The 24,149-nt window shown below is 44.8% G+C and overlaps 1 protein-coding gene across 3 annotated transcripts in view; it reads right to left on the bottom strand.

Moving 5' to 3' along the window:
- si:dkey-34e4.1 (carboxyl-terminal PDZ ligand of neuronal nitric oxide synthase protein) overlaps window positions 1–24,149 on the bottom strand; it is a 56,743-nt gene that overhangs the window by 8,275 nt on the left and 24,319 nt on the right. For all 3 annotated transcript variants that reach the window (XM_049021080.1, XM_049021079.1, XM_049021081.1), the window contains 8 exons: window positions 21,881–21,973; window positions 21,556–21,614; window positions 18,150–18,258; window positions 17,929–18,070; window positions 16,967–17,127; window positions 14,327–14,464; window positions 12,264–12,429; window positions 8,275–8,584 (listed from right to left, as the gene is read on the bottom strand). In XM_049021080.1, coding sequence (XP_048877037.1) covers window positions 8,275–8,584; window positions 12,264–12,429; window positions 14,327–14,464; window positions 16,967–17,127; window positions 17,929–18,070; window positions 18,150–18,258; window positions 21,556–21,614; window positions 21,881–21,973 — 1,178 coding nt within the window. The remainder of the gene's footprint in view (window positions 1–8,274; window positions 8,585–12,263; window positions 12,430–14,326; window positions 14,465–16,966; window positions 17,128–17,928; window positions 18,071–18,149; window positions 18,259–21,555; window positions 21,615–21,880; window positions 21,974–24,149) is intronic.

Here is a 24,149-nt window from a genome sequence, read left to right as displayed (position 1 = left end):
GGCAAAGCCGTCGCAATAATATCAGCCAAGACTGCGACAGAAGGGCCAGGATGGTCTCTGTGAAGGCAAAGCCGTCACAATAGTATCAGCCAAGTCTGCGGGTTTTTAACTAAAAGGTTCACTGGTTAAACCATCTGCTTTGCTTGTATTTTGAGAAATATTCCTACTTAAAATTCTACTGGCCTATGCAAAACAGGTTTGTAGAAGTATATAATTAGTGTGTATATATAAATAATAACGTGACTAATATCTACCAAACTGTGTATCAAAACATATCACCAATATTTATGAAGAAAAAAAGTTATATTATTTCCTTCAGAGCTTTACTGGGTTGTTTTGCAGTCGATTTTCATAAATTAAAACGGCTGAAGTGACACCTGATACAATATATGTACATTCCTGTGTACCTGTAATCTCATCCATCCATCCATCCATCCATCCATCCCTCCATCCATCCACCCATCTTCCAACCTCTTTCCTGTACAGGGTCAAAACACAATAGACAAATAAATCAATGTAATGGAGCTTGATAATTTTCATGTCTATTTCAGAATTCCTAATGAATTTATAATAAGGGTTTGTATGAAAAAATAGGACTTGGAAAACCATTTATTGCTTTGGAAATGGTTATCTGTTAAACATCACCGCAACTGCCCACCACAATGACAAGATAAGTACCGTGTTTAACCCGGTATTGAGCTGGAGGTAAAATTGCAATAATAGGCATAATCGGACCACTTAAGTGCTTTAAAGGTCATTTTGAACTATCAGTTGTGAACATATGAGTTATTGTGATGGTGAGATTGGAGGTGACTGAAAGTTTTACTGGGAATTTCTTTTGTTGAATGATGGGAATTGGGCGGGAAAAGTGACAAGACTACATTCACCGTACACAAAAGAAATAAAGTGCACTAACTCTGGCACACAAATTACTACTAAAAATAATAATATTGAAACTTTAAGAAGGCATATTACACATAAATTCAACAATGTGTTAGTGTCTAGAACAGGAAGCCTTACTATGACTTACGTTTGTTTAGCAGATGCTGGTATCTAAAGGTACAATGGAGAGAGCAGGGTCAGCCCCTGGAGCAAGTGGGGGTTAGGGGCCCCGCTCAGGGGTCCAAGGGTGACATCACTCTGCTGAGCCAGGGATTTAAACCTGCGATTTTTAAATCACAGGCACAGCATCATAATCCACTGAGCCACACCACACACACACACCACGCTTCCTGCCTAATACATGCACACCTCTCACAGCTTTTAATAACTCTTTAACCCATCCGTCGATTATTCTGTAAGGCACTTGGGCTGTTCAGGGTCACAGTCAGCCTAGGGCTTATCCCAGAAAGCACAAGGTACCAGATAGAGCACACTCTTGGTGAGATGTCAGTCCATCACAGAGCACACTCTTGGTGAGATGTCAGTCCATCACAGAGCACACTCTTGGTGAGATGTCAGTCCATCACAGAGCACACTCTTGGTGAGATGTCAGTCCATCACAGAGCACACTCTTGGTGAGATGTCAGTCCATCACAGAGCACACTCACACATTAGAGAGAATTTATTGATGCTATATTGTCCAAGAATGTGTTTTTCAGGAGGAAATGGGGGTACCCAGAGCAAATATGCCCACATATAGGGAGAGTAAACATAGAGTATATGGGGAGAATATGCATAGAGCATATGGGGAGAGTACTGTATGCATAGACCATATGGGGAGAGCATGTGCAGAGCATATGGGGAGAGTTTGCATAGAGCATATGGGGAGAGTTTGCATAGAGAATATGGGGAGAGTTTGCATAGAGCATATGGGGAGAGTACTGTATGCATAGAGCATATGGGGAGAATATGCGGAGAGCATATGGGGAGAGTACTGTATGCATAGGGCATATGGGGAGAGTACTGTATGCATAGAGCATATGGAGAGAGTTTGCATAGTGCATATGGGGAGAGTTTGCATAGAGCATATGGGGAGAGTTTGCATAGAGCATATGGGGAGAGTACTGTATGCATAGACCATATGGGGAGAATATGCAGAGAGCATATGGGGAGAGTACTGTATGCATAGGGCATATGGGGAGAGCATGCATAGGGCATATGGGGAGAGTACTGTATGCATAGAGCATATGGGGAGAGCATGCATAGAGCATATGGGGAGAGTTTGCATAGAGCATATGGGGAAAGTACTGTTTGCATAGAGCATATGGGGAGAGCATGCATAGAGCATTTGCAGAGTGTAGGCATAGAGCCAATGAAGGAACAACTGTACACTGGGCCCTGGGATAAAACCATGGTCATGCTTTCCAGATGTACACCTTGGGTTTGCCTACACCAGTTGCAGCTGTTGCAGATGATATTTAAGTAGCCTCCACATAACGTACCCATCATGCACTGCAATAGTTAGCAAATTCCACAAACATGCTTTTTTCGTTAAATACACGCCTTGACAACATTGTTTGACTACAAAACATTACGAACTATTACATTTCAAAATTGTTTTATGTATTGCACAAAATATTTTTGTGTTATGTCTTCCACCATAATGAGATTGTGTGCATGAAATGAGATATAAAAGTAGCATGTCACAAGCCAATATAACATGCATGGCAGGAGCACCATAATCCTCACGAATGCTTTGCGCATATGTGACATTTGCAGTCCGAGGGGGGCCCTTGACACCGCTGGGGGGACGCGGGCCCTGAGGCAGCTGCAACTACAACGGCTCCCCACCAGTCGGCCCCTGCATATGGGGAGAGTATGCAAACTTCACACACAGAGCAAGCAAGATCTGAACCCCCAGCTCTATAGGTGCAAGGCTATAGTGCAAATTATTCAACCACAATCCTAATTTAAACTTCGCAGGAGAGCATAATTACTAGTAAGTGTTGGCCTAGTGGTTTAATTAACACCCGAAAGAGAGAGACTCTCTGAATCTGCTTAAGCACTGTACCCTCTAGATGACCTCATGTGACTGGCATTTATTTGCCTTAAACAATGCCCAGGCCACCTGTGCACTTCACCTTATCTCTTCCCTGGCTTTGAAAATGTGGTTTTTGGGGTAAAAAAACTGCACTCCCTTCTTATCTACAGATGGAAGTACCAGTAAAGAATGCTAATGCAATTTCTTTTCTATTGCTGCAAATGAAACGTCGTGAAGGTCACTGGTATTGCCCTCCGAGTTAAAAAGCATTTGTAGCCAAAATGTGGACATCTGCGTGAGTAACTGTCGTTAGCGTTATGTCAGAGCTGCGGCCTGCTGGAATTCCCCAGCCCAGATAAACAGATGTATCTTTTTTCCTGTGGTCCCCTTTACTCATTTTTTCTGTTCCTTCACTGACATGTACAGTTAAGTTTTTCCAGAGAAATCTATACTCAAGATGGACAAACAGAAGTGATGTAACTTGTGTCAGGTGTACAATTGCGTTCAGTGTTACACAACAGTGTGTGATCCCCCCCCGACGGGCACACGACCCATTACACCTCTGTTGTGACCATGCAGCACTTGTGCCATAAAATAACTAGCTAACGAGCCGCCATATTGGAGCCAGCTGATGCTAGATAGACGCTAACTGTGTTACATACAAGGAAAGGCCTGTCTTTGGAAAAGCCATTAGCAGGAAATGGTGGGGGGTGGGGGTTTGTGGGGGGGTGGAAACGACTACCGACACCCTGCCTTTGCCAAGGCTCTTTCTGTAAGAGGAGGGCCGAGTGAAACACAGTGCCATCCTCACCCTCTCCTTGTCACATGAGCGGTCCGGCCTGGCATCCCGCGTGTGTGACAGTGAGCTGGAGAGGCCAGTTCCCTTCTCGGTGTGTCTCGGAGGACATGAGTCACCCCCGTGTGTCTCTGATGCTGCAGTGAAGGACCATTACTGTATGTATAGGTGACTGTAAAAACTCTACAGACAGAAGGTCAAGCTGTTGTTTACAAAGGTTCACTTTTTTCCAGTGTCCTTTCAGCTAACAGATCTAATCTATAGAGCTGAAACAGTGCTCTACCCAAATCCAGCATTTATACAGTATGTTTTGAATAATATTAATAAGTAAAACATCCAAATGTTTATATCCTTCTCGTCGTTACAGAAACAAACACATGAAATTCCTAACTGTATGGCGTATCTTTAGGATTCTGGTTCTGAAATGGCACCAGCTATGATGTATAAACAAACCAGCTTAAATAAATGACGCCTTTGTTAAAAGATTGATCTTATCGAAGATAGTATGAGACAGTATGACTAAACCAAGCAGCTGCTCAGGGGCTCTGACAAGTGCGCTATGTCTAAGGCCACCCATGCAATGAATATTGATTCACTCCGGAAACTTAAGAACAGGACCCATCCAAACAATAAAACTGCCCTTTACTCGCTTCCGGCTGCATTGTGGGAATCAGCCACCTGCTGCTTGGTCTTTTCTGCTAAGAAGAAACCAAGAGTCCCACTGCAGTGCTGAATCTGTGAGAGATTCGATATTACAAGGCGTATCTTCCAGAAAGTTCATTTACCAGGATCAAAAAGACCGTTAAAAGCCTTTAACATTTTTTTTGCCCTTTACAAGCTACAGTAAAGCAATAAAAAAATCTTTACGAAGGATTTTGAATTTCTGGAGCTTTCTCCCCTGTCTTCATCACAGCACAGTCATACCGAAACTAGAGAGTTTTAATATGGATTCTATTATTAATATAGCGCCAGTGACTTGCAGTGTGTGAAGGGCAACTACAATTATCTCAAAAACCCTTTAAACGTCAAACATGCACATAGTACACAGCTTTTGAGGAACGGATTGTGGGCATGAGGAATTAACTTCTTACAAATGCTGCAAAGACATTCGTAAGACATCAAGTTATCAGAAACTCACATTCTATGAACCAATAAATATAGAAGAAGTGTGGATCACCCTTGCCTGTTATTCATTTGTTCTTATGCTGGTTATTTATGACAGTTTGCTCATTTGTTTCTAATTTGTTTATGGAAAACAATTGATATAGTTTTCTTGGAACGTAAAAGAGCAAAATTTGACACTTTGATGTTTTTATTCTGACTAGTATCTCATACAGGATGTGCTGCAACACTGTGCCCTGTGCTACATGGCATAGGTGCCTGCACCCCCCCCCCCTACAAAAAACCCTGCTCAGGATAAGTGGCTGGAAGACAGATGGATGTTTTGGTGTTGTGCGGAATTACGTGAGCATATCCGGGCGCAGAATGGGCTTCGCTGGGTGCCTGACTCCCCACAGGTAGCCACAAGTTAGGCAGATTAATTAAATACTGTTGTTGCTATTCAGCCTTTACTTGAAAGCTCAGATGAAGTGAGCGGTTCCCCCCAGAGCCCGCAGGCAGGTGGCGGCGATGACTCTGTGTAACGTGCGAGGGAATCAATGAATGGCCAACTGGACGAAAAGGTCAACTTCTCCTTTTTAAAGCAGCGCCTTAATTTAGCTTTGCATGGAGCAGCCGGCCAGGGCTAAGGAGCGCGCGCACACACACACACACACACACACACACACACACACACCAGACCAATCAGGGAGATCAATTCTACTTCCGGAGGCTGACTTTGGGGGGAAGGGGCTGGTGAGTCTCTTGATGTCGCTATTTTCGTTTGTTTTCATCTGATCGCATCTGGATGGCAAATCTATTCCCCTCTAAAATCGCGGCTGTGACGTCAATCACGCAGCTAAGGAAGCCATGGCTGGCTGATGTACCAATAAGGGTCTCACAAACCTACAGGAAATATTACGTTTGTTTGCAGTGCTTATATTGCTAATAATAATATGTAAATCCCAAATAGCCATATTTTGCAGGTTACAAATACGCAATTCATACACATTAGGCATCAGAATTGACTGTACAAGCATTAAAATAAAGATTTAATGAGAAGACTGGCATGAAAGGCACATGCAGACTCTTACACTCAGATATGAAGAAGCTTGATGGTCCCAAAGCTTACAGCTCCAGACAAGGAGGTTTGAACATGCTGTGATGCAGGCTGTTACATCTCTACCTTATTTCTGTGATCAGGCCTCAATATCTCTATGCCATCATATTTCAGCAGACAATCTGCTCTTTCTTTTAGTTTATTATTCATCGGCCACCGGAACTCCCTCTCGCCATACTTACACCCTCAATACATGACACAAACTTTTATGCAAAATATTAATTGAATCCATCTTTTTCTATATTTAATACTACCAAAATACAAAATTTGTAATTGCATGTATTGAATGTGTGTCAAAATACCAATCAAAAGGTTTTGCATGCCACAGGTTTTTACCACTTTTCCATTTATTTCATAAACTGCAAATTTTTTATCCTGTTAAACACTGGAATATTGAGTGAAGAACTATAAATGAATGAATACAATTTAAGTCAAATAAAACAGGTTTCCTTTATAACATGGAAAGAGTATGGAACAGTGTATGTCTCACATCCTATTAAATGATTATGTGGTGATGGCAGAGTCACATTCTAGACTGTCCTTTAACTTTAAACTAGTTACCTGTTTTATCCCATGAAACAGAGCAGCGTGTACTGTAATCCCCCTTGTAGAAAGAACACCTTGAATTTTCTCTACTGTTATTACTGTTAGAGGAGGTCACTTTGATTAATCAAAGATATCACATTACCTTGATAATAAAGGTACTCAAACGGTGAACATGCTGTAAATGTATTTGTTAGCAAAGAATCCTGAGTGTGTTTTTAGTAAAGGAAAGTAAGTAATATGCAAATGTAGAAAATTGTAGTGTGTGCAAAAATGTTTTGACTGGTACTGTATTTCCAAATGTTATAGTGAATAAGAAAGAAATATGTTCATGTGTCGTCTTTCAGACTCAGGAAACATTCATCATATTTGCAGTCACATTCTGGCTTAAAGACCACATTGAACTCATAGCACGATTTCTTGTCAGCCTGTAAAACTGGCTTCCTGTCTACGCATTAGTGTTATACAGGAAAGTTAGGGCAAACCCAGGTGCCTTTCTGAAAGCACAGGATTTATGGTGATAAAAACAAGCAACTGCAAAACGATCCAATTGAGTGGCTTACACATTATCTAACACAGAGGTGGCCAGTCTTATCTGCAAAGGGCCGGTGTTTATGCAGGTTTTTGGGGTAAGCTGTATGTCAGCTGGTAAAACCCAGGTGTGAGGACTCTTCAGCCAATCAGTCCTCTAATTAGTGACCTAATTAGGGAGTTGCAGCGAAAACCCGCATACACACCGGCCCTTTGCGGAGAAGATCTAACACATTTCATCTAATTATGTTTCCTGTATTCCTAATTGTTGACCCCAAAGTACAGTCTGTGTCGTATCAAAAATAACCTCTGACTAGGGTAAATTACCTCAAAAACTGATTTAGTGGTGCTCTGCATATAAAGAACTGTGAATTTGTTGGACGGGTAATGGTTAACTCATATGGACGGGAAGATGGTAGTGAAACTGGGTTAGGTATATCTCACCTCCCAGCAATGATTCAGACGGCAAGGATTCAAGTCTCTGATCTACAAACGTGTGACTTACAGTATCCTGAAACGACTGGAATGGGCCGTAAAATAAAGCCTCCCCTGAGAACTATCAGGAAAGTCGTAATTGTACCAAAAACATGATTTTCCTGCAATCTTCTTACGCACAAAGGGGCTTTTGTGTCTCCGGGCTGCATGGATCAAATTTGGACGGCAACTGGCGTGAAAACTTCGCGAGACCGTGCTGGTGTGTTGACACACTTCACCGCCTGAACGCCGGTGCTGCCTGCATCTTTTGACAAAGCTACTCTTGTAACAATTAAGCGTCCGTGACATGAGCTGGCGCTCCACTCAAAGACAGTAATGATGAATGTACTGTACATAATGAACCGTCTTGCTTTCAAAGGAAGATATGCAAGGCATTATGGGACGTAAAAAGCCTGTCACTCCAAATTTCAAGCTTAAACTATGGAAAAGACCACAGAAGTAATGGAGACGTGGGGGAGGGGGTCTGCCCAATTTGGCTTGGGCCGCCAGGCCTCACAGCGGAGGACAGGGAGAGAGAATGTGCTGTATACAGTTCTCACTCAACTTCTCCCCCATCAGAACCAATGAGGAAATTTCACTGTCCCCAGCTAATTCATGATTGGTGGTGCCGTCTGACTTCCATTACTGCGCAGCTGTGGTCAGATACAAAGAGCAAACAGCATGGAACGACGGGCTCATTTCAGCTTCACATAATTACTGATGTTACACCAATAATTATTGATCGGTATCATTGTCAGGAGGACCAACGTCGAAAAAATGGCACCTTACCTCTCAGCCACTGTCCTGAGGATCTGAGGGTCGGTTTTGGTGTCGATCTCGCTTTCCGGCACGTCAGACAGGCCTGCAATCCGGCCGTTCCCTCCGCCTTCTCCGTTGGTCTGACCTTTGCCCTCCTTGGGAGCCTCCAGGTTGAGGAGGTTGACGTAGGACTCGGCGCCAAGCGTTAGCGGGACGGCCACCCCAGGCTGTTCAGCTGGGGTCGAGGTAACAGGCTGATCCTTCATCAGGCTGAAGTGGTTCTTCAGGTTGAGCGAGAAGGACCGCACCGACACAGACTTCCATATGGACTCCTGCTCGACTAGAAAGGGGGACATAGTACAGGTCACATCATACAGTGATCTTACCGAAAGCAGTCGCCCTAGGGGATTGTCGCAGTGGTATCATTAACACTGCCGAGTTTAGCTATGGGGGTGGGACAGGCACAGGGGTGGCACAGGCACCCGCACAAAAAAATTTGGTTGTAACATTTTCCTGTCAGGGTTTTCTGTCACTCATTTGCACGTCATGTCAATCATATCACCCCACCGTGTGGGTCAATTGACCTTGTCGAACTGGGTGCCCGGATAGTAATTTGTGAGTTAGACAGGCTAGCGCTCAGAAGCTCGGAGTGACGGGGGGGGGGGGGGGGCTGGGCTGACCTCAGGTCGAACCACTGGAAGTAGGGGAAGTGGGAGAATCTGTCAAATAGTGCACCGCTAACTTTGTACAGTACTAAAGCAATTAGTAAGATCAGTTTTACACCTTATCGTTATTGATTTGTATTATTCCAAATGTCTTAAATGTCTTTATTGACAGGGACGATGGGGGGTGGAACTCAGAGACTCAATTTTTTTGGGGGGGCGGGGGGGGGCTGAAGTGGGGGTTTGCCCAGGGTGCAGTACAAGCCAAACCACCATTACATTTCAGTGTGTTTCAATGAGATTCTAATGTGATGTGCAGAATGGTAAAACTAAGGTTTTACATTCAGATATTTGTTACAGTAACACTTTCTGTCTAGCAAAATGAAAGAAAAAACCTTGATTTGCAAACACCAGCACCCCCAATCATCTGTGCACCTTGTGAACAAAAGCCCCCAACCCGACTTGGACACAGGCTGCTGGTCTCCGCCTGCAGGAAGAGCCTATAAAACACAACGTGGGGACGTTGCCTCATCTGTACGGAAAGTGTAAAGTTCGTAGAAAGTCAAATGCAACCAAAAGTGACAGCACAGCAAATTTCATCCGGCACTGGTGGCAGAATCTCCCAGTGGATGGGAACAATGTGGGAAGAGAAGAGACAAAAATACTATATAAAAGCTGAAATTGTGAATCATTCACAAGCTTGAAAAAAAGAGATTTTTTTATTACCCGAGCCTAAACTGAACATGGATGAATGAATGGATTGCAATCATAATTATCCACTTTTCAGCTGCTTGTCTGGTTCAGGGTCATGAGCTGCCCTAGGGCCTATCCAGGCTCACACCCACGCAAATCGGAAACTTAGACACACCAGTGAGCCTGGCAGGAGGAAACTGGAGCACCTGGGTGCAATATGGACGACATGGGAAAGTGTCCAAGTTCCACACACACACACACACACCTATGCACGGCCCTGGCAGTATGAGGCTGCCGTCATGCTGCGAAGACCTTCTCTAGCCTGAACAAACGTTCCGTATAGATTCCTGTGCTACACACAAGACAAACTGACCCAGAGTCCATCAGTCTGATTAGGCCATGTTAGAGCAGAGAGTGATATGACTGAAGAGATGGCATCCATGCCAATGAAAGATCTGACCACACAAGCTCATAAGGATATCAAACTCTATAAGCAGCCTGAACAGGCAGTTCTGAAAACTTCATTTCAATAAATACGGCAGACCTCACAAAACCAAGGGTCCAAGGACAATGTGAAAGAGAAGGACAAAGAAACAGGAAGACAGGGAGACTGGTGTATATATAAACCACACAAAAATGAGTACAACACAAAGAAACTTGATTCACATCTTCATGGCGTTATTTCACCTCTTTTGTAGTTAATAGCTTTATTACTTAGCATATTTCTCCATCTGTTTATATTTCAAGAGTCCAAAAAAAGAGGAGGACCAAATGGAGAGACCACATGAGCTGAAAAAGGAGGCGGAATTACTCTGGTCCCAATCCATCCCCCCAGAATGTTTCACTAGCACCACAGTAGTTGTGCAACTTCTACCCCCGGGCGATGAACCATCAGAAATCAAATGGTTTGCAGATAACTCACACTCAAGCTTTGTTGTTTCACATTATTTTCTTGGCTGAACAACCTGTTTTAATGGTGTGTCCCTCCAGAAATGTTTACAGTAAGCCTTACTTTTCCCCTGAACTGTCTCCGTCTAAAACTTTCCATGTGTGGCGGTCTTATCTCAGCAGTAAAATCGCCCTCCGATGTTTGAAGAGAAATTCTGATAAGACTCAGTGGACCATCTGCATGTTATCGCATGGACCTAGTCCAGATATGGTCCAGGGTGCACACAACTGAAACAAAGTAAATGTGAAACACATTCCGCTTAATTCCCCGTGCGGAGGTGGCCCTGACCTGCAACTCTGCAAGGTCGTTTCACTCAATGGATACGGTCGCCCGCGGAAAAGAGGCGGGCGGAGGGCCGGTGTCTGAATGCAGCCTGAGTGTGAATGTACACCATTAACGCAAATGAAGGACTCTCGTTAATTCCACCTCCAAACACTGCATGCCGAGAGGAAGAATGAGCACTGTTAATCCCTGCACTCAGAGATAGTGTATGCTGTTCAAGCCTGGACTCTGATGGAGTAAGTGCATATTTAGCCAATTTAACAGTATTTTATGTATTTATGATAGTAAGAGTATAAAAAAAGAATATTAATTATCGATCCATAACCATAAGCACAATGCAGGATCACCGCGGACGCCCTAGATAGGATGTCAGTATCCTTATTATCATTAGAATTATGATTATTACTACCCCCTCGTTACTATTACTAGATATTGTCTATATAATGTGAATTATAATAGGGCATCCATCCATCCATCCATTTTCCAAACTGCTTATCCTACTGGGTCGCGGGGGGTCCGGAGCCTATCCCGGAAGCAATGGGCACGAGGCAGGGAACAACCCAGGATGGGGGGCCAGCCCATTGCAGGGCACACTCACATACCATTCACTCTCACATGCACACCTATGGGCAATTTAGCAACTCCAATTAGTCTCAGCATGTTTTTGGACCGTGGGGAGAAACCGGAGGAAACCCCACGACGACATGGGGAGAACATGCAAACTCCACACACATGTGACCCAGGCGGAGACTCGAACCCGGGTCCCAGAGGTGTGAGGCAACAGTGCTACCCACTGCACCACCATGCCGCCCCCCTATAATAGGGCATATTTCGTAAATAATATTTCGTTGTTCCTGTCATCGTTTGGTGTTGCGTATTCCTTTCCACAGCTTAGTAAAGTAAGTGGTTTGCCTGGCGGCCAGTGTTAGAGCCCCGTCGTGAGTCTCTGTCTGCACTGCCTCCTGTCAGCGTTGTTTCACTTTGAGTCTTTCCTGCGCATGACATCCACTGTCAGTCATCTGGCTGAAGAATCAAGATTTCAGTGACTAATTAAGCAGAGGCTGTCAGACAGATTTTGGGAATTATCATTTTTAAAGTCACACAGCGGTTATTAATTAGAAAATGAATGACAGAGCCCCGGTCCTGCCTCGGTCCTGCCCTGGTCCTGCCTCAGTCCTGCCCCGGTCCTGCCTCGGTCCTGCCCCGGTCCTACACCGGTCCTGCCTCGGTCCTGCCCTGGTCCTGCCTCGGTCCTGCCCTGGTCCTGCCCCGGTCCTGCACCGGTCCTGCCTCGGTCCTGCCCTGGTCCTGCCTCGGTCCTACACCGGTCCTGCACTGGTCCTGCCCCGGTCCTGCCTCGGTCCTGCCCCGGTCCTACACCAGTCCTGCCTCGGTCCTGCCCTGGTCCTGCCTCAGTCGTGTCCTTCACTTACTGGGGCTCCTTCGATGAGCTTTGACCTCCAGATCTTTGAGCTGCTGAACCAGCTGTGCCACATGCTGCAGAAGCTCCCGGTTCTGCAGCAGCAGCTGGTGTACCCGGGCCTGGGCCTCGATCCGGGCCGCCGTCTCTGCAGACATCTGGTCCTTCAGGAGCTGCAGCTGCCAGGGCAAGAGAATGCTGTGGGAGCCGGCGGAAGCGAGCCGGCAAAGAGCCGAGGATGCAGGGCGTCTGCTGCTCTCCGTGCACCTGGCTGCTCTTTGCTGTTGTTTGTGTATCACTGACATTTTCTGATTTACATTACACCCACAAACCCACGCGTTTCGCACAGCACCCATAAATACGCATGACTGTTACACCAAATCTAATAAGGTTCTTCAGATTTAATCCCGGCGCTTTTAAATTAGATACAATTCCGGTGACCTAAGCCATTTTGGTTGCATAATATGACAAGATAATAGACTATAAAAATCCTGGCACCAATTTTCTTTGACATTATTGGTCTGAAAACAATAAAGCCAAGATAATATAAATAATAAATGCGAAATGTCAGTAACATGCAATTTTATGCCAGGGTTAGATTCTCAGAATTCCGTATATCCTCAGGACTTCATTTCTCTGTGCTTAAAGCTCCCCCTAGTGGTAATTGAGTCTCAGTGTCCACATAGAAATGCAAATTCCATGTCACACTGTCTATTCATTGGCTGATTCAGGCTCCATCAGAAAACTGAAATTCCACTCAGTCGTACAGTGCACTGGTCTCTGAAGCAGAAATTATTTTTAATATAGTTGTCAATGTTGCAGTAATCTGTGTAGTGAGCTAGAGTGACTCCACCTGCATTTAGTTACTTAATTTGTTTGTTTGTTTTATATTTGTGAAAAAGTGCAATTTCCTAGCGGACATGTGGCCACCCTTTATGAAATGATGACTGTGAAGTGTTCCGGGAAAACCTGTACCACATCGCCTACATTGCTCGATGATGCCCAGATGTGCTTAATGTCGCATTTTCCGCTAATTGGAATAGAAGCCAAACATTCTTGCTTTGTTTGGGTGATGTTGTGTAGCTCTTCCTCCTGTACTGCTTACACCTGTACCGGGAAATTCATCAGAAGCTCGGTCTAGCTGCATTTATACCTCCTCAAGTCAACTCCTTGAGAGTTCTGTGCTTGTAATGTGCTGTTTGCCTCAGCTGGTCAAAAGCTTCTGCTACATAAAGTTAATGTAAATGCAACTGAAAATCCAAGTCGGTATTGAGGCCACTACTGCATGACGTTGCCTGGTCGCCTGGTTGCCTGGTCGCCTGGTTGCGGTGAAAAACCAGCTGACCTCCAAAGGGTTTGTTCAAAGTTGACGCAGCAGAGTTTGCACTCAGTTTACTGCCTGGACCATACAGCTGTTCTGGCTCATTGTTTCTTCCCTGTGAAATTATGGGGTGTTTATACATACGTTTTCTTTCTATATTAAAACAAATGAACATTAATTGCATAATCCAGTGGTTTCATGCTAGTTCTCCACCTGCAGCCGATGCACTGAGATCTGCTAGCATAATTTGAAATAAGAAAACCAATTACTGTTTGACTCTTTGCAACATCACCAAAAAGCCTGTCTGCATGAAGTAAAAGATCTGCTGATCATTCCTTTCCATTAAATCTATCAAAATCTTACAAACTGATTACTTCATTAAAGTAAAAGTCACTGTGTTCCTCTCTCAGACTGATACAAGCATGAACAAATAGTATGAAATTATCCTTTCCACTAAAGTCACTGCCTGGTTACCTTCCCTGGCTCTATTTCACAGTTTATTGGATCATGGAAGGTTAAATCTCTCAGTGACTAACACTGCATGTCAATCTCCCCACCGGGTGCATTTTAAAGCCCAATTTCTCACATCAGCGAGAAAAGAGAATCATAAAAGGGGCATCTTTAATGTATGAATTTGTCTTAATAAGATGGTGAGTTGTCTGTATCATGTGACAGGAAATGCTCTCCTGGTGCGCAGACATTGATTGGGTCTCAGTGATGTCACAGTGCCCCTCATGGAGCCTTGGCGGCATTACCTGTGCGACAGCCACCTGCGTCTGCGTTTGCTGCTGCTGCAGCTGGAGCTGCAGGAGCTGGAGGTGGTGCTGCGCAGCCAGTGGGGTAACTGTGGGGCTGCTGGGGGAGACCATGCAGGACGAGCCCTTCTCAAAATCCTGAAACACAGAGGTGGGGGGTCACCAGAATGTGGAAGGCTGGGGGAGGAGGACTGTGGCTAAATAGGGGGCATTTGCCTCACTGCAAAACATATTACTCTAGAGCAGGAGCTCTCACAGATCGGACGACGGCAGGTTAATACAGACCCAGCCGGTAATGCACCTTATGTATCAAAAGGGGTAACGTAAAAAGGGGTAACGTAAAAAGGGTTAACGTAAAAAGGGTTATCGTAAAAAGGGCTAACATAAAAAGGGTTAATGTAAAAAGGGGTACCAAAATTTATTGAAATACAAAAAAGTAAAAAATGTTTTGAAGCAATATTATTTATTAGTTTGTGAACTACATATACACAAATACTTAATTTAAACTATTCTGCTTTAGCAAGAAGCACTGTAATCTTGCTCCTCCACGACTAGAGGCTCAAATCCCGCCTCTATCCTGTGTGTGGGAAGTCGGCATGCTCCCCCCCCTTGCTGATTGGGTTTCCACTTCAGGAGCCAATGAAAAATAAAATGAATGGTGTCACTGGCATGTCCAACCAGTAGGTGGGAGTAAGGGTTTGTAATTGGCCCAGTACTGAATGAATATGCTGTTTGTGAAATCTCAGCATTTAGGTGTTTGGAAAGCATTTACCCAATGATGTATTAAATATTATTAGCTTCATATTGTGAAAGCTGGATATTGCATTAGCACCTAGACCTGAATAAACAGTGATAAATACGCAATTAAGAATGAAGGTCGTCAATTAAGGATGAAAGCACTGTCATACCTTAGATTTAGATCTAAGCATGTATTTATACTACAGAACAAGTGCGTACTGCCACTGTCCTGGTCTGGGGAGAGGTGGGGGCTCCTCTTAGGCCAGTGCTTGTCGGCTGGTTAATTAACATGGTTTTGTGGGACTGACAAGATTACCCTGCTCAATGTGAAGATCACCACTGCAGCTGCATAAAGTTTATTTACACTGCACTGCTCTGTCTTCTCTGAACACACTGGCTACCAATCTCAGTTTTTCCCCTTACAGTTAACATGCAGATATTGCCAAAATTCACACAACTAGACTCAGTTTATCTCACAAATGCACAGGCCTTAAACCAGCAAACAGGATTACACGCTCACTCCCCAACTGCGCGTCATCCCCTGTCCTCAGAGCGATGGCTGCCCGGCAACCAAGCACAACGGTTCAAATAAAAGGGAGAGGAAACACACATGGCTGATGTGGCACGTGATGAACATTTAGATACTGTGCTGTCTGCACGATTTACACTAAAATACTGCGGTGTCAAGTGGCTGAGCTGAAGTGTGCCATTTGTACAGTGAGGAGCTGAACAGCAGGATGACAGAGTGTCCCCTTCCACCAGAGGCTGAACAGCAGAATGACGGAGTGCCCCCTTCCACCAGGGGCTGAACAGCAGGATGACAGAGTTCCCCCTTCCACCAGGGGCTGAACAGCAGGATGACAGAGTGCCCCCTTTCACCAGGGGCTGAACAGCAGGATGACAGAGTGCCCCCTTCCACCAAGGGCTGAACAGCAGGATGACAGAGTTCCCCCTTCCACCAAGGGCTGAACAGCAGGATGACAGAGTTCCCCCTTCCACCAAGGGCTGAACAGCAGGATGACAGAGTGCCCCCTTCCACCAGGAGCTGAACAGCAGAATGACGGAGTGCCCCCTTCCACCAGGGGCTGAACAGCCGGATGACAGAGTGCCCCCTTCCACCAGGGGCTGAACAGCAGGATGACAGAGTGCCCCCTTCCACCAGGGGCTGAAAAGCAGGATGACAAAGTGTCCCCTTCCACCAGGGGCTGAACAGCAGGATGACAAAGTGTCCCCTTCCACCAGGGGCTGAACAGCAGGATGACAAAGTGTCCCCTTCCACCAGGGGCTGAACAGCAGGATGACAGAGTGCCCCCTTCCACCAGGGGCTGAACAGCAGGATGACAGAGTGTCCCCTTCCACCAGGGGCTGAACAGCAGGATGACAGAGTGCCCCCTTCCACTGGCAGCGCCAAGAAGGAGCTTTGGCTCTAATGAGCTTTTCTTTGGGGTCTTTGAGCTTACTTTGGTGAAGAAAACCTTTAATCATTAATAGTGCAAACATCCATTCATTCATATTTTAACCAATTATGGTACAGGGTAGTGGGGGGCCTGCACCTACCCCAGGCAGCAAAGGGAACAAGGCAGGGGCACCCTGGATGGGAGGCGAGTCGATTGGAGGTCACACACACCAAACACAATGACATAATAAGGGCAATTTAGAGACACCAATTTACCTGGCAATACGTTTCATGGGCTATGGGGGGAAATCAGATCATCTGGAAGAAATCAGCATAAACACAGAGAGAACGTGCAAAGATGCTGGAGGCACGAGGCCACAGCAACACCCTAAACCTCTCTGTACCCGAAGATTCAGCTGTTAGAAGTTTCCAGGAGAACTTTTAACAATGAGCGAGGGAAAAGGCGAACACCTTTACATCACAGGGAAACAACTTGGAAGAATCACCTGGAAGTTTTTGTCAGGAAGGAAATAGCTGGATTTTACGACGTTGAGTTCTGCGAGGCTCTGGAGGATCTCACTGACGGCCTGCTCACACAGCGCCCCTGTCTGGGATTCCTCCCCTTTGCTGGCTGCTTTGTCCGGCTCTGCCCCAGTCAGCTGACAGTCTGTGACACACAAACACCACAGTGTATAAAAGGTCATGCGTGACTTTTGCAAAAACACTTTTATGCTTTGCTAACAATGCAATTTTAATTACAACTTAACAGTCATACATAGCTACAGATTGACTTTGATTGCAAACATACTAATGTCTCCATTTTGTGAAAATATACGTTACTAGACTAATTCTAGCATAAGCAAATCACACAATCTGATACAACTAAGGTTTGCTAAAACCAGCCATTTTGATGCTTCACTGGGTTCTGCTGACCGTGAAAAGTTAACCTGTAGCACTTGGCTTGATTTAGAGCAGTGTTTTCCAAACTAGTCATTGAGGACCTTGAGATGTTCCATGGTTTTGCTCCCTCCCAGCTGCCAGCCAGACAGTCCACATATTTGCTCCCAGGGAGCTTGGTGGCAGCAAAAACATGAACTGTGTGGGTTGGGAACCACTAATGTAGAGCAAAGGTTCTCAGCTGGGGAGCTTGGTGGCAGCAAAAACATGAACTGTGTGGGTTGGGAACCACTAATGTAGAGCAAAGGTTCTCAGCTGGGGGTGGTGATAAGCTCAGCCTGCAGGACAAAAATTATCACCCACCAGTTAAGAATCATGGACCTGACCATAGGATCTGAGGGGCCACAGTGTGTTTTGGTTCAATCTCAGCTCATCCTGGATTTATTGAAGTCATTATCTGGATGATAAATCACCTGATCTGGTCTCCCCCAATCGTTCATGCTCTACTTCCCGGCATGTGACGATAAGTTTCATTTTAATTAATGGAGACGCCATACAGAAGCTTCCTCACCATCCCGCAGAGTGTCCTCCGCCGACTTGTCGCTGGCGCCATCCGCCTGCCCACCGGTGGCCTGCTGTGCGTGCTGCAGGCTGAGCTTGTGGCAAACCTCAAAGGCCTGACCCACCGTCCGCACGATGCGCATGGCCTGGGTCTGACACGGCCGGTGGATATGTCTATCAGTCATTGTCCATTCTCAGTCTTTGTGATACAACGTTGCAGAATCTTACTACCTTTTTCTTGGACTTGAACACGTTACACCTGAATGAATTGCTGGCTCCGTCCCGGGCAATGTAGCTGAAGATCTTAAGGTCTTGAGAATCGTGAGATACGTAAAATATCCTGAAATTATATGTTAAAAATAATTATTTTCTTTGAATATCTTTATAGATATGGCATCTGTTAACCTGTGACACAGATACAGACCAATGTCCTATGTTCCTGAGAGATCATAATTCCTAACTTCCTGTATGAAATACTGACCCTCATTGGCACATTTGGCTTGAGAGATCAGAGTACTCCTACACCATATCTAATGTTGGTGTAAAGGTTCTGAATAAACATAATAAAAGGTTGTGAATAAACCCAGTAAACGGTTCTGAATATCTCGGTGTTGGGTGTCCATTGCAGGACATTAGGGCTTATTGGATCTTTCTCATAAGGAGGAATAATGAAACTCACATTTTCTCTGTCAGCTTTCAGTACATTTTTTGTTAAGACCGGCAACATCAGCTCCGCACCGATGCATGTTGATGTGCCATGAATGGCTTTTAATTATGAGGCTTGGAGCATGTCTGACTAATATCAGGTAGTGAAGTACTGCAAGCTCAGTGAGCACTGGAGGCTGGCTCTATGCTTGCTTTACCTCCATGCCCTCATCTACCTCCTGTACACAGCAGAGCACACATTCCTTGAGGCTTTGTTTCATCAAGCATGGAGCTCCGTGCCGGGCATGAGGGCAGGACAGCCTCAGGTGACTGGGAGTATCCATAGCGACTCCTTACACCTGCGCCTTGCTCTGTTCAGAGCTCTGTTTTGTTTTGTCCCCAGTAACCCGATTCCAAGTGCTGTTACCCATTTCACTGAATTGATGTTGCCTTGGTGAACTAGCTTCATTATGGAACACTGCGAGAAAGGTCTAAACACACAGCTCAAAATGCTCAACAAACAATCGCTGGGAGTGGTGAGGTAGGAGCATTTACTCGAAGCCTAAGATAGACAACAAAAGTATATAATCAAAGGGCTAAATTACATGTTCCTGCAATAGGAGACAAAGTAGCCATTTTACTCCCAATATCTGGTTCTAAATTACTAGCCAAATGTCAAAGGCCCTTGAAGGTCACATGATATCCTAATGTGGTAGACTATAAGGTCCGGCAAACTGCCCAGGGAAATGACCACCAGATATGTCATGTCAACCTCCTCCTGTGCTATTGGCTGCAGCTGGGGACAGGGCTTCCCAAACACCTACGCTTGTGTCCGTGGTGCCCAGCTTACGTTCAGCCGGAAAAACATTTTGCAAAGAACTGAATATAATATTACTGTAATCAAGTAGCGTCATAGTGCCTGAAGCAGTTTCATTTATACTTGTTTATTTAGGAGATGCTTTTGTCCAAAGCAATATGAAAGTGAGGATCAGAGAGCATGGCAAGACAGTGTCCCTGGAGCAACTGGGCTTAAGGGTTTTGATCAAAAGCCCAGCACTGATACTCTGTGTCCCAGCCCACAGGGGCATGGGCTGGTGGTGCTGGTTCTAAAACCAAGTGGGTCTCTTTGGTTCAGTTTAGACTACGAAACAAAATTTCACGAGTACCTCCTGAATCCATGCGTTGTTCAGCTGTCTGGTAGGGCTCCATTTAATCTGGCAAAGGGCTCCTCTTAGATTCCTAAAAATAATTCTGTCTTCTCCATTCTAGGTTATACTTCCATTCAGACTGAGCTGGGCCTTGGTCCCTTCGCAGCAAATAATGGACTGCAATGCTGTATCCAGACCATATCACGTACAAAAACGACTGGACGTATTTGCTGCATTTGACAACAGTCATGCAATTAAGAAGGCGGCCTCGCTTGTGTTGAGCTCCTGTCCTCCTGTGGGGAGGCCTCAACAACCTGCATAGAGCCAACCTACACTGGTGCCCCTTAAACAAGTGTTCCTTCCTATAACCCTTAAGAAAAGTATCATAACTGTCCCAGATTCAAATTGATTTTGAAAATGCTCAGAGAGGCTTCCAAAAATGTTAATGATACTATAACTCTGTTACAATGATAACAATGATACTATGCCTCTGTTAGCATTGTAACAATGAAACCATGCCTCTGTTACAATGTTGACAATGCTACTATGCTACTGTTACATTGTTAACAATGATACCATGCCTCTGTTACATTGTTAACAATGAAACCATGCCTCTGTTACAATGTTGACAATGCTACTATGCTACTGTTACAATGTTAACAATGATACAATGCCTCTGTTACATTGTTAACAATGATACCATGCCTCTGTTACAATGTTAACAATGCTACTATGCTACTGTTATGCTACTGTTACAATGTTCCTATGCTAGTGTGGAAACTGCAGCTGGAACAAGATAACACCTGAAACTGTGAACAGCAGAAATGCAGTCATCATAAGATAACACCTGACCAGTAATATTCCACATGAGAAGCATTTTCCATATTTTAAGGCAGATTTAAGTGCTATGTTTTTTCACACTATGCTGTCCTAGAACTAAATAAAAGCAGGGGCGAACTGGATGGTTCCTTTCTGTTCTTAAAAAGACAGCCCAAACCTCATCTTGTGAATGAGTCATTGGTCCCGTGGAGCCTCTGGTGTATATCTCAGTAAGTGATGGGCTCTCTGCCCATGTCTGGAAGGTCATAGGTTTGAATCCAATGGCCAGGAAATTAATAAGCCTTTAAGACCAGCTGCTCCATGGGTGAGGGGTGTTGGTTGACCCTGCTCTCTGACCCCAGGCTTTCGCTACTCGTACATCATTTTTGGGCTGAAGGGTAACCATTGTGCTATTTGCTGTCACAGCCAAAAGGTCAGACAGGATGTCCTTCAATGGTACCAATTTATGGAAATAATCACTTAAACAACATTGAGATGGGGTGATTTTTTTTTTACACATTGGACATTCTTTTAACAGAAGTTTTTCTCAAGTTCAAACATTACAAAGAGGCTTTAAATTGCAAAACAATGTTGTATTCAGTGAGCCAGTGCTACTGAAGAAGAAACAGGCTATTGTCTCACCATAATTGCAGACAAAGAGCATTGAATTATGGTGTTTTATTTGTGTCCCAATAACCAGAAATCGTCTTAAAATTTAATGTCACTGTCACAGATTATATGTATTATTCATACATGCTCTCTACATATAACATAATGCAATAATGGACCATATTACATCATGCAGAAATAATTAGCATTTCATATATATGCATCATGAGAGCTAGACTGTAAATTACAGATAGATGTCAAATGTGGCTTTCAGTGTGATTTCAGCCGATTTAAATTCAATTTTACTGAAAGGTTTGTGTTTAAAATGACTGACTGTACCTATATGTGACCCCCCCCCCCTCCGCCCCACCCCAGCATAAAATGTGCAACTGGGGGTGATGGGTCACATGACAAACCTGTATATAGGGTCATGCATCACCAGCATCTTGCTCTCATCCCAGGTCCATTCTTTCCTCTGCAAAGATGAACCGAGAACCATGACTGCGATTTCAGGACGGTACAGTACAGTGATGCTTAGCAGAATGAAAATTTTAAAGACCATGCGGACGTTCCTTCAGAACACTGCATAGGAACAGAAAACTGCATAGGAACGGAACACTGCATAGGAACGGAAAACTGCATAGGAACGGAAAACTGAATAGGATCATTGATTGCAGAGCGAAATGCGAGGTCATTGCAGAGCCTTGGGTTCAGTCTGCTCCCTGAGTGGCCGGGCCGTACCTTCTGCTTCTTCCTCAGGACCACCCGCACTCCATCCACAGACACGACGAGACTCACTTTCTTCTTCTTGATGTTCTTTGCTTTAAATTCATACTGAAAAACAGACAAATAGCCCTCATGGTTCAAGCTACAAAAGGGCACCGTGAACGACCTCTTGGAACAGGGTTGGAAGTGTAAAAACAAAAAGCATTATACACAACAACAACAGTTATTATAAGTTAGCCAACACCTTTGGCAGAAAATGAGAACATATAATATTTAATTCATAACTGTAAGCCGTCTTTTTCCCCAAACTGGACTCCCACACACACAAAGGCACACAGACTATGTCAGAACATATTCCTGCCACAACTGCACTCAGCAGTCACACAGCAAAGCCCAGCGTTTAATGAGATACTCCGTCTGTGTGAGCTGGGAGTTTGGGATCGGACACACAGTCAGTGCAAAGGTACCTTCATTTTCATCATCACTCAGTCATAACTGGCAGAGATCAATGGTTTATACTGAAGCTGATTAGTTTTCTACTTGTAATGTAAGAGCCGGAACACTGTGGAAACTCTTATGCTACAGTACGTTACAAAAGGAATATTTGCAGAGCAAAATGTATCCAGAGGAAAAACCCATAACCTGCAGCAATTAACTGCTGACTTCATCTAACAACCCAGACCAAGGTGAATTAAATTCTTTGCCACAGTTTTTAAAACCAAGTGAGCACAACTGGGTTCTGAAATGAATTCCACAGTATGTGCTCCTTGAGGACATACTGTGTGTTACGGAATGTTCCCTGAGGACATACTGTGTGTTACAGAGTGCTCCCTGAGGACATACTGTGTGTTACGGAGTGCTCCCTGAGGACATACTGTGTGTTACGGAATGCTCCCTGAGGACATACTGTGTGTTACGGAATGTTCTCCTGCATGCTGTGGATGTATGGAGACCATGTGTCATAGTCTCTCTACTCATCTGGTCCCCACATTGCTGACAGATTACGTATTAAGACATCCGTGCCAGTAATTCTTAGTGTTTGCAGCTTGTGGGTTTGCGTGACCATTCATTTCCGAGTCCCTCTACATTGTTTCTCATTTACAGTAATCCATTTCTTTAATCAATTGTGGAGTGTGGACTTCATGGAAAATTACCTGAGGTAATGGTGAAGAACTCTATGTAGAGTGTATTGCTTTTGGGAATACAAAGTGATTTGGGCTGAACAAAGAACTGAAAACTAATGTCCTGCATAACTGTCGGCTCTTATCACCACTTGATTATGCCCAGCCCTTATTTATAGGCATAAGTGTAATAAATCCTTAATGTTATTGCATCTTTACAGAGATCCTTTTTGGTATGAGTCCTAGATCCCTAGATGCCTCTGTGACGCTTCCAAACTGTTGCTGCAGAAGCAGTATGTCCGGTCATGTGCTCTGCATTCATTATCATTCATCAAACATCTCTTGAAAAGTCGCCAAGTTACAAAGAGACCCCACAGCTTCTGCCCCCGGTACAAAAGCCTGGGTCTCAGGAAGAATTCCGAGGCTGACGTGACACGTTCTCATTGTGAGCTGGACATTCTCAGACTCAACCCTGAGGCTGGGTGGGACCAGCATGCCTCACCAAGTTACTATTAACGAAACTTAGCTGGATGGTCTGCCACTCGCACCAGATCCGAGCCAGCAAGACCTGCAGTTATTGGAATTTCTGGGAGGAGTCACTGACATGTTGGCTAGGAGCCTTAGCCCGTCAATGGTTGGGGGAGGGAGGCTGGGGAGTGGGAGTCTCTCTGGAGCGTCCCTGACAGCCACCCCTTCACCTGGGACTCCCATCCATAGTGTGAGAGATTGGGCCATTCAAACATGATATTTTGCATGATCGATGCATTCGGAGAGTGGAGTGGCTGTTACAGGATATAAACCCATCCCCAAGAGGCAGAAAGAGTCCTGCCAATGGTGCAGTTTTTGATTGCCTTATATATCCCAGACATTATGAGAGGCGGAGGCAAATGGAGATGGATGTTTAGTTATGGATGCGGCTGCAATGCTACCTGCTACCAACCTAATGCAGATGCCAATTTCCAACCAGGCCTGTGTGATCAATCCCCAACCAGGCCTACGGGATCAATCCCCAAACAGGCCCGCGGGATCAACCCTCAACCATGTCTATGGGATCAATCCCCAACCAGGTCCATGGGATCAACCCCCAACCAGACCCGCAGGATCAATCCCCAACCAGGACTAAGAGATAAATCCCCAAACAGGCCTGCGGGATCAACCCCCAA

The sequence above is a fragment of the Brienomyrus brachyistius genome, chromosome 7 (genome assembly GCF_023856365.1).
Source record: "Brienomyrus brachyistius isolate T26 chromosome 7, BBRACH_0.4, whole genome shotgun sequence".
Lineage (NCBI taxonomy): Eukaryota > Metazoa > Chordata > Actinopteri > Osteoglossiformes > Mormyridae > Brienomyrus > Brienomyrus brachyistius.
Note: the sequence above shows the minus strand (reverse complement) of the source record. Positions and strands in the feature narration are given on the sequence as shown.